The sequence below is a fragment of the Sminthopsis crassicaudata genome, chromosome 2 (assembly GCF_048593235.1).
Source record: "Sminthopsis crassicaudata isolate SCR6 chromosome 2, ASM4859323v1, whole genome shotgun sequence".
Taxonomy (NCBI): Eukaryota; Metazoa; Chordata; class Mammalia; order Dasyuromorphia; family Dasyuridae; genus Sminthopsis; species Sminthopsis crassicaudata.
In genome coordinates, this window is record NC_133618.1 from 497,499,401 (window position 1) to 497,516,015 (window position 16,615).

Below are 16,615 nucleotides of genomic sequence, written 5' to 3' on the forward strand. Positions count from 1 at the left end.
CCATCTACTACTCTCCCTCCTGTCTTTCAGCCATCCTAAAAACACACCAGCATTCTTTTTGTACAATTCAAGCAACTTAGATTGTTTTCAGTAGAGATAGAGGAATACACTGTCCTCTGTAAAACAATCAAACTTTCTTTTCTCCAGATTAATTCTGATATCTTTAACCTTTCCTCATAAATCATTTTCTACTTAAGTTATTTCTCTTTGAATCCTCTCTGTAGTCTGTCTCATGTTACAAAGCCTCTTATTTAAATAATCCCACCAATTTTAGCAAACTTGCATGAGATGCCTTCTTAGTATAAAGTATTATCACAGTAAGTGCTAAGAATAGGAGAGGTTAAAAAATCTCTGGCCCTGGCTTTGTTCTCAAAGAGCCTATTGTCTGAGGTTACCTTAAAGCTGTACTACCTTGTATAGGAGGATAACAAGATATGAGGTGGATCGTCATTAAGGGCCTCCAGGAACCTAAGAAGAGGGAGGGAAGTGTCAGCCATTTTGCCTGATTGACCTTCTGCCTCCTTTGGAGCCCAAACCTATGCATTCAAGACATTTGACTTCCTGAAATCGCTCATCCATTTTGCAGTTGACATCCTCATATTTCCAGAGAGAGAGAGAGAGGAGGTAGGGAGAAGAAAGAGAGTAAGCACAATCAGGAAATCAGGGTCAGCTGTGATAGACCTGAATTAAAGGGAGGAAAACTTGCTGATTTTGTTCTCAAGAAAAACTCAGTGGTTAGAGTAGCCCTGAAGTCAGGAGGACTGGAGTTCAAATCTGACCTCAGGCACTTTACACTTCCTAGCTGTATGATCTGGGCAAGTCACTTAACCCCAATTGCCTCAGCAAATTAAAAAAGAAAAAAAATTACCTTCTCAAACAATTTCTCGCTCTAGCACCAAAGCACCAAAGCAGCAGCTGCTGCTTCATTGGTCTGTGCAGGACCCAGAAGTGAGACAGAATAGTGGTGGGGTCAGTGGAGTCCTGTATTTGGTGTCAGAGATTAAGGTTTAGAGCTCAGTTTGCTGTTCACTAGGTGACCTTGGACAAATCAGTTCACCTCTCAGGGCCTCAGTTTCCTCTTCTGTAAAATAAGGAGATAGGACTAATTGATTTCTAAAGTCTCTTTTGTCTTCAAATGATTTATATGAATTTTACTTGGAAAAAAATGTTAAACTACAATGACTGATTAGGATCTCATTTCTAGTGTTTGGCTAAGCTGTGTGCTAAAGACTGATGTAAGTTGCTTACATCATATTTTGTCCAATTCACTGAGCGATTTTTTAGATATCTACTATACACAAGTCCCTTTCGGTCAGCTCTAACTATCCTGAGCCAGACTGTCCAAGTGCCCAAAGATCCCTCTCTTGGAAACAACACAAACTCTTTTCTACCAAGAAAAGTTTTCTAAGTTGCTGTTTCCATTAAAAAATAATCCCTAGCTCCCAAAGAGAGATGGTTTGTTCTCAGGTTTTGGCACTTGGCAGAACCTGACCCACTGTATGTTAAGGATAGTGTGCTGCAAATGTTTTTGCTTAAAATGTGAGTGAACAGAAATGTTCTGGTTCTTCATGTAGAGGTTATATTAAATCCCTTGATAATGACTTAGGGAAAAGAACTTATCTTGATTTGTAATTTTAAAATTAAATAAATAACTGTTTCTATATTTGTATTGTGATTGGTGACTAACAATAATGTATTACCTGCTTTACATGGGCATGTTCAATGTGAATTTTTAAGTCTGTTCATAACGTGATTGATGAATTATATCAAATGAAAGATTTTGATCCATTCATGCAACACATACTTATTGAAAACATACAAGATCCAAGGTACTGATGGCACTTTTTTATTGTGAAACCTGAGTGTATTTGTTTTAGAGATCAGACATTTATTTCATGTGGTATGTTTTTTGTATTAAATAATAATGAGTTAAAAATAAATGAAGATGAAAACCCAGACAATATATTGTACTTGTGCATGTTTCTAAAGAAATTTCTGAAGAAATGATAAACTACCAGTCAGGACATCAACTACACTAAGTCAAGATGAAACTATTCATGAACTTGTCCTTAAGTAAATTTGTATGTGTACAATATTAGTTGCCTTTACTGACATATTTTGAACCCTCAAAACAAACACGAGATCTCTCATTTTCTCCTCAATCTATAGAGTAAATGCAGTTTTAAAAGGCCAGTTGTCGTTTTATTCACCAGGGGAATAGCACACATTAACTTTAGAGTGCTATATCTACAGAAATGCCAATATGGAATTGATGGGAGTTGCCCTCCTCCCCCTGCCTAATCACTAGTATTTATACTTACAACAGTAAAATTGTCACAGTACCTTCTGTTTCCTATATAAGGATTAAGGATTAAGTGCCAGAACTTTGGCAAGGTGTAGTCCAATTCCCTCATCTTCCTTTTTTTTTTTTTTTTTAAATTTATTTTTAACACATTACTTTATGAATCCTGTTGAAAGAAAAATCAGAGCAAAAGGGAAAAACTATGGGAGAGATTAAAAAATAAACATAAAGAAGTGAACATAGCATGTATTGATTTACATTCAATCTCCGTAGTTGCTTTTCTGGATACATTTTCTATCCAAAGTCTTCTGGGATTGTTTGGGATCACTGAACCACTGAGAAGAACCAAGCCTTTCAGAGTTGGTCACCACACCTTCTTGCTGATATTATATACAATGTGTTCCTGGTTTGCTCAGGATCCTTCATTTTTCAATGGGAAAACTAAAGCCCAAAGAGACTTGCCAAAACACAGTTTGTTAGTGACAGAATCACAGCTCACATCAATTGATGTCAAGGTCTCATCTCTAATTGGACTAGCTTCTCTTCGTGCATCTTCATCTCCATTTTGTCTCTGTGGCTCTTCACCAATTGGAGGCTTTTAGTCCATGAAGAAGAGAAATAGAGGGCTGAGGTGACTGGTAAAGGGCCCAGAGAAAGTGGCCCACGCCGTGGGATTGATGAATGATTAGGAGTTTCAGGGTGCCTTCCTTTCCTAGGTACTCTGAATTTCTAGAGATAAGTACCCTTCTAGCTCAGCTTTCTAAATGGGAAGGGTTCATAGCTTTCATAGTCTAACCTCATTTCAAAGATAAATAAACTGAGGTTCAGAGAAAGGAAATCACTTATTCGAGTCATTTACACATAGCTCCTGCAAGATTTAAGGAACAGAATCAAGCTAGTTTTGAATTGGAGAGGGCCAAGCTCTCTTTTCCTTTTCTTTTAAACAAATTTTAAAAAAATTTCATGTGCACAGTAGAACATGAGAGGATTCAGAATATAAAGCAATAAACTTCCATTTCAAGAAGATCTCTATATAATAAATACTATACATTGTATTCAGAGCTGTCCCATCTTTGCTTGCTTGTAGGCTTTCTTTTGTTCTCTGTTGTGTACTTTTTACTTTATTCTTTTTTTTTTCTATTTCCAATCTAAGAAAGCTACAATTAAGAATGGATGCACACACACATGCACACATATGTGTATATGCATATATAAATGGCATGTACTTATATGCACATACATACAAACACATAGACATGCATACACATATACATAGATAAAATATTTATCATACACACACACACATATATATATATATATATACACATTCATATACATCTACCTATCATATTATGTTTGTTTGTCTTATTTCTCTGTTCTGTTTCTTCCTGCATATATCCAAGTCTTTCTATAATTTTCCAAGCTCTTTCTCTCTCTCTCTCTTTTTTTTTTCTTTTGTCCATGAAACATTTGAATCAGATCCCCAGCCCCATTCACAGAGGTAAAAGTGAGATTGTGTCCAGGAAGTATCATTACAGAGGAGAAGGACAAACAAGGGGAATAAAGAGCAGAAAAATAAAAAACTTGCAGGTGTTCAATAATTGCTTGCTGAACTTAATTCAATCAGCAATAATGTATTAAGCACCTATTATGTGCCAGTCACTATGCTATTTGCTGAAGATACCATGACTAAAATAAAATAGTTGCTGCCTTCGAGGATCTGACATTCTATCAAGGAAAGCAACATATACACATCTAAGTAGATACAAAAAGTAAGCAACGTATAAGGGATGGGATAATGTGCTTTGATCACATAGATTACACATCCACATGGGTTTAATCTGGCTGTGGCTCCCACCTAGGCATGGATAGATAGGTCTAGTGTCTCTTTCACTCACTTTTCTTCAAGGGAGACTTTTCTTTGAGGAGGGGAGACAAAAGCTGACCACTCTGTTCTCTTCAGAGAAAGGGTTCTTAGGATCATATATATCTTAAATGGTCAAAGGATATGAATAGACAATTTTCAGATAAAAATTAAAGCCATCTATAGTCATATAAAAATGTTCTAAATCACTATTGATTAGAGAAATGCAAATAAAAACAACTGAGGTATCACTTCATACTTCTCAGATTGGCTAAGATGACAGGAAAAGATAATGATAAATGTTGGAGGGGATGTGGGAAAACCGGGAGCTGTGAACTGATCCAGCCATTCTGGAGAGCAATCTGGAACTCTGCTCAAAGGACTGTAAAACTGTGCATACCCTTTGATCTAGCAGTGTCACTATTAGGTTTGTTTCCAGAGAAATCCCTCTTTTTATGTTGACAAGGAATTGGAAATTGAGGGGAAGCCCATCAGTTGGGAAAAGGCTGAACAAGTTATGATATAAGAATGTAATAGAATACTATTGTACTTTATGAAAGGAAGAATAAGAGGATTTCAAAAAAATCTTGAAAGATTTTCATGAACTAATGCTGAGTGAAGTGGGCAGAAGCAGAACACTATACAATTATAGTAAGATCATATGATGATCAACTAGGAGAGATTTAGCTCATCATATCAATGTGATGATTCAAGACAATTCCAATAGACTTAGGATAGAGAAGCAATCCAGAAAGAGAACTATGGAGACTGAATATGAATTGAATCATACTATTTTTGTCTTTTTTTCTTTTTCTTTCTTGTAGTTTTCCCCTCTTGTTCTGATTTTTCTTTCAAAACATAATTAATATGGAAATATGTTTTAAATGATTGTATATATATATATATATAACCTATATCAGATTGCTTGCTGTCGGAGAAGGGGAGAAAAAAGGGAGGGAGGGAGAAAGAAAAAATTTGGAACTCAAAATCTTACAAAAATGAATGTTGAAAACCATCTTTACATGTGATTGGAAAAATAAAATACTATTGATAGAAAAGAATTATATCTATCTCTCACTTCAAATATTGTTAGTCTAAAGGAAAGAATTTCTAGATTCAAACTTCTGATCCCTATTCCTTAATGGAAAAGGAATGCTTTAAACTATATATCCAAGACTTGACTACCTCCCACCAAATGCCTGGTCTGCAGTGGAACACAGATAGCAAATAGTAAATAAACCCATTTACCAAAGCTCAGAGCAAACAAAAATCAGAGAAGGCATACAGAGGAGAAAGTCCCAGAATTCACCCCTTGGGAAATTCTCGAAAAAGTTAGTGTTGACAGCAACATTATCTCCATCCCTGATCCCTCTCTTGCTCTTGCTCTTCTTTGCCTCCTTTCCTCCTCTCCAGTCTTTCCTTCTTCCGTCTTTCTCTCTCTCCTGTCCTCTTTTACTCTCTTCTCTCTTTTACCTCTTTCTCTCTATAACTTTCTCTCCTCTCTCTTGTCTTCCTTTCCCCCTCTCTTCTCTCTCTCTCTCTTTCTTTTATTCCCCTCCTTTCTCTTCTGCTCCCATTTTTATCTCTGAGTCTCTGTCCCTATCTCTCTGAGCAGTTACAAGAGTAAGTATAAAATAATTTGGGGGATGGGTTAGGGATTGTCACTAATTGCTAGGAGAAGTGGAGTCAGGGAAAGCTTTATGTAGAAATTGACACAAGCTAAGCCTTAAAAAAACAAAAACAAAAAAATTCAACCTTATGAGGAGGGGAAGTGAGGGCATTTGAGGCTGTACAAAAAAAAAGAGACAGGAGCTGGAATATTGTTTTCAAAGAACGATGAGATGAGTTTGGCTGAATATGGAATGTGTGAAAATGAATAATAAAGAATAAAAAATTTAAAAATTTAAATGTGAAGAGCTTTACATGGCAAACAGAAGGGTTTGTATTTGAGGTTAGAGGCAGTAGGGAGTCATTGAAACTTCTTGAGCAAGGAATGAACACTTGAGCCTTCTACATGTCATCTTTCTTCATATAATTTTCAGCATATCATAGATTGGCATAAGAAATTAAATGGGAATTTGGGGGGTTTTGTAGAAGTCCCAGACAATAAACAAAACCCAGCAGATGACACAGAAAAAGTTCAGAAATTAAAAATGCATAAAATATATGTATATATATAATAACATATTTTATCTTTTCATGCCATAATTATTCAGAATTCTCTGGTATGAAGGGAGTGCCACAAAAAAAAGATTTTCCAGATCTCAGTGGGCACCACATCCCAAACCTCCAAGACATGGGAGGGATAACTTTAAGTAGAGCTGTGCTGGAGGAATATCACTTTGGCAGCTCTGGGGAGAAGGGAGAAAGTCTTAAAGTAGGGATACTAATTAGGATGTTGTTACCATAGTCCAGGTGAGATGATGAGGGTCAGGCTTTAAATGGTAACCATGTGGGTAGAAAAAAGGATATGGATTTGAAAAACATTGTAAAGATAAAATCAAGGAAAATTGGCAAATTTTTAGAAACATTGAATGTGAAGAATTAAGGACAATACTATGATTAGAAAGCTAGGTGACTGGATGAATGGTGATACCTTGAACAGAAATAGAGAGGGAGTTGCAATTTTTGGGAAAAGATGGGTTCTGTTTCAGATGTAACCAGACTTCTGCCCTGGTTGGGACTGCTTTCTTGAGGGATAGTCCTCAGGTCTGAGGGTCATATTTTAGTTCTATGTGAAGAGGGAAATGTGATCTCTGACTGGCTGAGAGAACATCAAGCATTATTTTGTATATTTGTATATTTACTAGAAAACACTCAGGAGAAGTACTTGTGGGGAGACTGGTAGAGATAAGCAAATATCTTTGGATAGGCAAATATTTTTTGAATAAAGTTCAAAACCTTTTGGATAAAGCCTCTTTAGCCACACATGTAGGAAAACCAGCCTCCATAATGTTCCTTGAGTTCTAGCACTTGCACCTCTGGAGAATAGACATTGCTTGATGAGATCATACCTTCTTTGAACTGAGATTTTAATTCAATCCCAAATGAAAAGCTTATTTACTCTTGTGTATTCTTTGGTATATTCTAATCTGTAGAACTTAAATTTGTTTGCTTTTTTTGCTTGAATAAATGCATTTTTTTAATTATTCAGTATTCATGATGGTCTTTTGTGTAACCACCTTTTTGTGGGAAAGGGTGAAAAGCTAAGAGTTTACCCTCCCCTCTTGGGTAGGGAATTGGGGAACTGTTTCTCATTCTGACCCCCAACTTGTGCCCCTAGATTAGAGATATCTGAGGGGGCAACAAATATAATTCTATCCTGGAACTCTTCTTGGAAACTAGAGGAAAGATCTTTTAGCATCAATCCTGTATTTTCTAGATCCTGTATTTTCCTCCATGTAGGTTTCTGGTGGTACTTCCATGGGCTCTCCTCCTCTTTGCAATTGTGGGCCAGATCTCAGATCATAAATAGCCATGTTGCTCATGAGTCATGTTAACATATTATATATACATATATGTATATATATATGTATATATAATATGTTACATGGACATATTGAGTTTGAGATTCATTTGGGACATCCAGTACCCAATATCCAGTAGACATTTGGTGATACAAGGCTCAAGCTTAGGAAAGAGACCAGGGCTAGAAGTGTAGAACCAAACTTAGAATACTTTTTTTCAGTCATTTCCAGGTTTTACAATAACAAAGCTACTCTAAATACACTTGACTATTCTGCAAAAGTTTGAAAAATCTTTAATTTCATATGCACAGTATGTCCTTTCTCTGGTTATACAGATGACCAACCCTCAGCAACTTCATAGATGATAATTCATAGTCACTGTAACCAAAAAATTATTTCCCTTCCTCCCTACATCCTCCTAAAGCATTTATTAAACACTTATATGGGTCAGATACTGTGCTAAGCCCTGAAGATGTAAATACAAGGACAGCAATCTCTCATAGACTAATGAAAAGATACAACCTATATAGGGATGTTAGAAGGCACAAGAATTGATGAAGGATACCTCAAGGAGACAATGTGAGAAGTAAGGAGACAGAGGAGGAGTTTGGAGAGAGTTGAAGTGAGAGTGCGGTGAAATATGGCTGGGGTCTTTCCTACAAAGGGTGAATGGTAACAGGGAGAGACTCACCAGGGAGAGAAGGAAGGAGGACCCCAGGACCAAGATTTCTCAGAGTAGTGATATGACAAGTGAGAGGAAGAAGGTAGCATCTGGAGAGAGTCCAAGAGAGAGACCAATGACCCTCTCTAAATATAGAGATGCTGAGGATATGAATAATTTTCAGATGAAGAAATTAAAATCATATATAGTTATAGGGAAAATGCTCTAAATTACTATTGATTAAATATAGTACTAGAAACTCTAGCCTTGGCAATAAGAGCCCAGAAAGAGATTCAAGGAATTAGAGTAGGAAATGAGGAAATCAAACTATCACTCTTTGCAGATGACATGATGGTATACTTAGAGAACCCCCAAAGACTCTGCTAAAAAGCTATTAGAAATAATTCAGAATTTTAAGATCCAACTCACTTCCAGTTGATCAATGATGGACAGAAACAACTACACCCGGAGAAGGAACACTGGGAAGTGAATGTAAATTGTTAGCACTACTGTCTATCTACCCAGGTTACTTACACCTTTGGAATCTAATACTTAATGTGCAACAAGAAAATGGTATTTACACACATATATTGTATCTAGGTTATATTGTAACACATGTAAAATGTATGGGATTGCCTGTCATCGGGGGAGGGAGTGGAGGGGGGGGATAATTTGGAAAAATGAATACAAAGGATAATATTATTTTTTAAAAATTACTCATGCATATATACTGTGGAAAAAAATTCTAAATTAAAAAAAAGAAATAATTCAGAATTTTAGCAAAGTGGCAGGATACAAAATAAATCCACATAAATCCTCGGCATTTTTATATATCACTAACAAAATGCAACAGCAAGAGATACAAAGAGAAATTCCATTCCAAACAAATATTGAGAGTATAAAATATTTGGGAATCCATCTACCAAAGAAAAGTCAGGAATTATATGAGCAAAGTTACAAAACACTTGCCACAAAAATAAAGTCAGATTTAAATATTTGGAAAGACATTCAGTGCTCTTGGATAGGCCGAGTGAATGTAATAAAGATAACAATGCTCTCCAAACTAATCTATTTATTTAGTGCTATACCAATCAGACTCCCAAGAAACTATTTTAATGACCTAGAAAAAATAACAACAAAATTCATATGGAAGAATAAAAGGTCGAGAATTGCAAGGGAACTAATGAAAAAAAAGTCAGATGAAGGTGGTCTAGGTGTACCTGATCTAAAGCTAAAGCAGCAGTCACCAGAACCATTTGGTATTGGCTAAGAAATAGACCAGTAGATCAGTGGAACAGATTAGGTACAAAGGACAAAAAAGGGTACATCTATAGCAATCTAGTGTTTGATAAACCCAAAAATACCAACATTAGGGATAAAAATTCATTATTTGAAAAAAACTGTTGGGAAAACTGGAAATTAGTGTGGCAGGAATTAGATATGGATCCACACTTAACACCATATACCAAGATAAGATCAAAATGGGTCCATGATTTAGGCATAAAGAATGAGATCATAAATAGATTAGAGGAACAGAGGATAGTCTACCTCTCAGACCTGTGGAGGAGGAAGGAATTTATGACCAGAGGAGAACTAGAGATCATTATTGATCACAAAATAGAAGATTTTGATTACATCAAACTAAAAAGTTTCTGTACAAACAATACTAATGCAAACAAGATTAGAAGGGAAGTAACAAATTGGGAAAATATTTTTACAGTTAAAGGTTCTGATAAAGGTCTCATTTCCAAAATATATAGAGAACTGACCCTAATTTATAAGAAATCAAACCATTCTCCAATTGATAAATGGTCAAAGGATATGAACAGACAATTTTCAGATGATGAAATTAAAACTATTTCCACTCATATGAAAGAGTGTTCCAAATCACTACTGATCAGAGAAATGCAAATTAAGACAACGCTGTGATACCACTACACACCTGTCAGATTGGCTAAGATGACAGGAACAAATAATGATGAATGTTGGAGGGGATGTGGGAAAACTGGGACACTAATACATTGTTGGTGGAGTTGTGAAAGAATCTAGCCATTCTGGAGAGCAATTTGGAACTATGCCCCAAAAGTTATCAAACTGTGCATACCCTTTGATCCAGCAGTACTACTACTGGGTTTTTATCCCAAAGAAATACTAAAGAGGGGAAAGGGACCTGTATGTGCCAAAATGTTTGTGGCAGCTCTTTTTGTTGTAGCTAGAAACTGGAAGATGAATGGATGCCCATCAATTGGAGAATGGTTGGGTAAATTATGATATATGAAGGTTATGGAATATTATTGCTCTGTAAGAAATGACCAGCAGAATGAATTCAGAAAGGTTTGGAAAGACTTACATGAACTGATGCTGAGTGAAATGAATAGAACCAAAAGATCGCTGTACACTTCAATGCTGTATGAAGATGTATTCTGATGGAAGTGGATATCTTCAACATAAAGAAGATCCAACTTATTTCCAGTTGATCAATGATGGACAGAAACAACTACACCCAGAGAAGGAACACTGGGAAGTGAATATAAATTGTTAGCACTACTGTCTATCTACCCAGGTTACTTATACCTTCGGAATCTAATATTTAACGTGCAGCAAGAAAATTGGATTTTCACACATATATTGTATCTAGGTTATACTGTAACACATGTAAAATGTATGGGATTGCCTGTCATCAAGGGGAGGGAGTAGAGGGAGGGGGGGGATAATTTGGAAAAATGAATACAAGGGATAATGTTATTTAAAAAATTGCTCATGCATATATACTGTCAAAAAATTTTATAATTATAAAATTTAAAAAATTACTATTGATTAGATAAATGCAAATTAAGACAACTCTGAGATACCACCTCACACCTCTCAGATTGGCTGACATGACAGGAAAAGATGATGATGAATGTTGGAGGGGATGTGGGAAAACTGGGATACTGATGCATTGTTGGTGGAATTGTGAACTGATGCAATCATTCTGGAGAGCAATTTGGAACTATGTACAAAGGGCTATTAAATTGTGCATAACCTTTGATGCAGCAATGTCACTACTGGGTGTGGATCCCAAAGAAATAATGAAAGAGGGAAAAGGACTCACATGTACAAAAATGTTTGTAGCAGTCCTTTTTGTGGTGGCAAAGAATTGGAAAACGAGTAGATGCCCATCAGTTGGGGAATGGCTGAATAAATTATGGTATATGAAAGTCATGGAATATTATTGTTCTATAAAAAATGATGAACAGGCTGATTTTGGAAAGACCTGGAAAGACTTACACAAACTGATGCTGAGCAAAGCAAGCAGAATCGGGAGAACATTGTATACAATAGCAAGAGTGTTCGATGATCCATCAAGACTTGGTTCTTCTCAAAGGTCAGGCATCCAAGGCAATCCTAATAAACTTTTTCTTTTTTTTTTTTCTTTTTTTTTTTTTTTTTTTGGCTAAGGCAATTGGGATTAAGTGACTTGCTCAGGGTCACACAGCTAGGAAGTGTTAAGTGTCTGAGGTCAAATTTGAACTCGGGTCCTCCTGAATTCAGGGCTGTTGTTCTATCCACTGAGCCACCTAGCTGCCACTTAGATGTCCCCCTAATAAACTTTGAATAGAAAATGCCATTTCCATTTAAAGAGAGAATTTTGGAGCCTGAAGGCAAATCATGCAGTGTTCACTTTCTTTATCTTTTTCTTGTTTTGTTTTGTTTTTTCTCTTGTAGCTTTTCCCTTTTGTTCTGATTTTTCTCTCCCAACCTGATTCATAAGGAAATATGTAAAAAAAAAAAAAAATGAATGTACACGTATAACCCAAAAAATGAAATAAACCATTTACATTCCTATTTGGAAAAAACAAACAAATATAGGGATGGGGTCCTTGGATAGCAGACTGTGTGTTTGTACCATAAATCACTCTGACTTACTAGGAGCTTTTTGAGCTTGTGCTCCACTGAAAGTATCTTCTCTAATGATCAGGAACTGATAGTGACCACCCTGGGTCCTTCTATAACTGCTGGAACCCAAGATCACTTCCAGATCTCTATGAAACATCAAAAGAGGATTTTATTGGAAGTGTCCGAGTCCATAGCTTATTTCTCCTCCTTTTTTTTTTTTTTTTTGATAATATTTACAGGGTTGATTGGTCCATTATTGAAAAATCTTGGAAATAAATGCCTGCAATGATCATAGAGGATAGAGGGCTGGTCTTAGGAATCAAAAAAATTTGGATCCACATCTTTTCTCTGATAGATATTGTCTATGTGATTCATTGCATTACTTCACTTGTGTCCCAAACAACTCCCCGAGATAATAAATTTTGGTATTTTTAAATCTGATTTTAACAAACACTAAACAAAATGAACATGTTCATATTTATTGAGAACAGAAAGTGGGGATTTTATAAGAAATTGGGAACCTCTATTTAAGGTTCTTATTTTAATATATAAACATATATATATATATATATATATATATATATATATGTGTGTGTGTGTGTGTGTGTGTGTGTGTGTGTGTGTGTGTGTGTAAAACATATAATAAAACCAGGCAGCTAGATGGTCCAGCACATAGAGATAGAGGCCTGGAGTCAAGAAGACCTGAATTTAAATCCGGTCTTCCACATTTACCAGATGTGCTCAATTTCCACATCTGTAAAATGAGAATAAAATAGTACCTTATCTCCCAGGGTTGCTGTGAGGTGCAAACGAGATAATTGTAAAGTGCTTAATGAATAGTAGGTGCTATAAAAATGTTAGCTATTATTATTGTTGTTGTTATTAACTCATCATATAATCTAATGAAATTATAGACTGCAGAACAGTTCTTGACTTCCTGTTGTAGAGGGAGTTTTTCTGCCTAGAAGTTCCCCATAGTGATGAAATCACAGAACTGAACCCTCACAACCCCTAAAAGTTCACAGGTAGAGCCCACCCTGCAGCTGAGGCTAAGACGCTCAGGTCACTGAGCTGGGCAGAGTCAGAATTTGAATACAGGTCCTGAGACTCCAGAGAGCTTGGGAGTTATTTCCACTACATCAATGCTGACTTGTCCATCCTCTTGTGCCTAGTTAGGTTCTGGGACTGCACTGATTTTTTTTTTTTTTTTTTTGACTGTCCTCTGTAAGAAGCCTTCCTGTTCCTGTTTCTGTCTTTCTCCATTCAATAGCTTGGGGCAGATTTTGTAAAGTTATGGGGACCAGCAAGGCCCAATAATCTCCCAATCAACTCCCCTAGCTTTGGCTGCTGCTGCTGCGTGAGGAGCTCCCAGCTCTCGATACCTGGGGAAGCTGCTTCCATGGAAACCAGCGGCAGGTTTTACAAGTAGAAAGCAACTAACTGGGGAGGCTACCTGGTATCTAAGGCAGGCAAGGAAAAGCAAGAAGGAAAACACGATCTTCTTGAGGCAATCTACATAGTCCAGCTGGACTCGGAGCATTCAGGTGGGGGTTCCTATGGGGCAGAATAGCGTCTTGGGGAATGGGAGAAAAAGGGCGTGTGAAGAGGGGTCGGGGATTCTGAGGAACAAAGGATGAAAGATGGGGAAGGAGCGAAGACTCGCTGAACGGTAGGAAGTTGGCGGGCTCCGAGGCTCTGATTGGGGAAATAAGGGAGATTTTGGAGAGTTGGAGAAGCTTCCAGACCACAGAAGGACATTTCCCAGATACTGATACCGTCCATTTGTGCTTGTTAGCAAGTATCTTCCCAGTGTTTTCCTCACCCAAGGGTAGGGAATACAATCCACTCCTGCAGTCTGTACCGAGCCTACTTGGACCCAGTAGAGGTAAGTAACGGACATATAACCCCAAAGTAAGAGAAACTGGGAGTGAACAGAGAGCTCATGCCCCTGCGTCCTTATTCCGGGGAGCCGCTACGGACGAGCACAGAACCCCGCTTGTCCTCCTAGACCTTGGACAGCTATCACCTCTATGTGGGGGCAGAGGGCTGAAGCGGTTTACCCAAAGCAGCTCATTAAAGCAGAGTATCCAGGCGCTCGACTTGCAATTGCGCCTTTCCCACTCGGGAAAATGCAAAAAGGTCTGGCGACGACCTCCCCATTCCTAGTCCCAGAGGCAGGATTGGAAAATTTGGCCTTCTGGGGGCTGTGATTCTCCACTTTCAAGTTTTTTTCTGAGAGATAGAAAGAGTGCAAGTGGCGGATGTTCTTCCAGGAGTGCAGGCTCAGCCTTCTGCCTGGATGGAGCAGCCCATTATGTGTCCGGTCTGAGAGATGGCTGAAAAAGCGGGGAACGAGCCCGAGGCGGAGTGCCCGGTCTGCTGGAACTCATTCAATAACACTTTCCGAACCCCCAAGCTACTAGATTGCCGCCACTCCTTCTGTATAGAATGCCTGGCCCACCTGAGCTTGGTGTCCTCCTCGAGGCACCGGCTGCTGTGCCCCCTCTGCCGCCACCCTACAATCCTGGCTTCGGACCGCCCGGTGACTGAGCTGCCCACGGACGCTGCGGTCCTGACCCTGCTGCGCTTGGAGCCCAACCACATCATCCTGGAGGGCCGGCATCTGAGCTTCAAGGATGAGCCCAAGAGCAGATACTTCCTGCGCCAGCCCAGGGTCTACACCCTCAACTTGGACGTTGAGCCGGAGAACCAGACCGGCCCAGCCCAGGAGGGGGCGGCGCCCCCTGCCCCAGTGCCCGTCCCTAGCCACTTGTCCCTGCGCGAGTGCTTCCGAAACCCTCAGTTCCGCATCTTTACCTACCTGATGGCCGTCATCCTCAGTGTGGCCATGCTGTTAATCTTCTCCATCTTCTGGACTAAACAGTTCCTCTGGGGTGCAGGATGAGACTTGGGCCACGAAGCCAATCAATACAGGGCGTTCTGGGAAGGCCAGACTATCATAGACTGGGTACTCCTGGGGAGAACCCCCGACCCCTCTGCCCAACACACACACACACACATTCCAGATGGATGGGGAAGCTGCTGAGCCCAGAACTTCTGCCCTTCTGCAGCGTTCGGTTCAGCCACAATTCGGAAGGCCATTATCTATTTACCGCGAAGGAGACCTGAGACATCGGGCTAATGAGATCAGGGTGCCAGTTTTCCAAGGATGCTGAAATGGGATTCCAATTCTTTGTTTCTGGGGGGCGGGGAGAGGGAAAGGATGGAGAAAAATGTATGTCCAAAAGTTACCTCAGAAGGCAAATCAATCCTGGTTTCCCTGACTATAATGGAGAAGCTCGTTAGTAGTAAAAGATGGAGGCACCCAGCAGCCTGTATGCTCTACAACTTGGCTTCAGACCCCAAAGTAAGTCACCTTCCCCTTAAGCCCCTCCCAGCTTCAGTCCTAGTTGCTCCAATTTGTGTTCTGATAGACTTCTAAAAATATATCAGGCAATAAACAGTTATTAAGCACTTACTATATACCAGGCACTTTGCTAAGTACTGGGAATACAAAAGAGTCGACAGTCCCTGCCCTCAAGGAGTTTCCAATATAATGTGGGAGACAACAAATATGTACAGAATAAATGAGAAATTATTATTAGAAGGCACTAGAATTAAGAGGGTTGGGAAAGGCTTCTCATAAAAGATGGGATTTTAATTGGGACCAAAGCAAAACTGGGGAAGCCAATAGGTGTCGAGATGAGGATGCATGTAGGAGGAATTATCTAATTTTCTTCCTCTTCTCATTCATTGCCCTAAACAGACCTTGTTTGTAGGCAATAGAATTAATTAGCTTATTGCTTGAAACCACCTCCCCAATTGTTTAATATAGGAGAAAATTTGCTATCAAATGAATGGAGCACCAGCCCTGAAGTCAGTCAGACCTGAGCTCAAATCCGACCTCAGACACTTAACATCTTCTAGCTGTGTGACCCTGGGCAAGTCACTTAACCCCAATTGCCTCAGGGGAAAAAATGTGTTATATGATGCATGTTGCCTTATAAACCCCAAATAGGAGTCTAAAGAATAAAGAATTTTAGAATAAAGATTCTAAAGAATTTTATAAATGAGAGGTCGTCAGGGCTCCTGGAACAAGTCATTTAATTTTTCCTTCTTGGCAAGATGTCAGGGGATTTGAGAACTAAATGTTCTTAAGGAAGAACAAGGTCCTTTGAGTAAGAGATCCTCTAAAGTTTAGAGGTTAAGTAGTTTTCACATAAGCTCCTGGTCTCATATGGAAATTCTGACCTTCCTAAATTAGGACTCCAGTTCTGAACCAGTGAAAGTATGTTAATTGTGACAATTCCAGGCTGTCATTACCAGTCAGAACCTAATTCACTAGCTCCTTGGTCCACTTGGACTGCCCAGGATCTTGAGAACACTGGGCCTAAGCTTGCTTGACCCAATCTGAATAGCGAACCATCAGGATATTTGAGCTT

General features: G+C 38.7%; 1 protein-coding gene across 1 annotated transcript; it reads left to right on the forward strand.

The window, feature by feature from the left end:
• Window positions 1-14,496: 14,496 nt before the first annotated feature.
• On the forward strand, window positions 14,497-15,174 carry RNF183 (ring finger protein 183). The gene has a single exon (XM_074293667.1). It carries the CDS (start codon window positions 14,506-14,508, stop codon window positions 15,076-15,078), a length of 573 nt encoding a protein of 190 aa, XP_074149768.1. The 5' UTR covers window positions 14,497-14,505; the 3' UTR covers window positions 15,079-15,174.
• Window positions 15,175-16,615: the final 1,441 nt, after the last annotated feature.

Coding starts and splice junctions, on each gene's coding strand:
- RNF183 (XM_074293667.1), top strand. CDS start 14,506: ATGGCTGAAAAAGCGGGGAACGAGCCCGAGGCGGAGTGCCCGGTCTGC.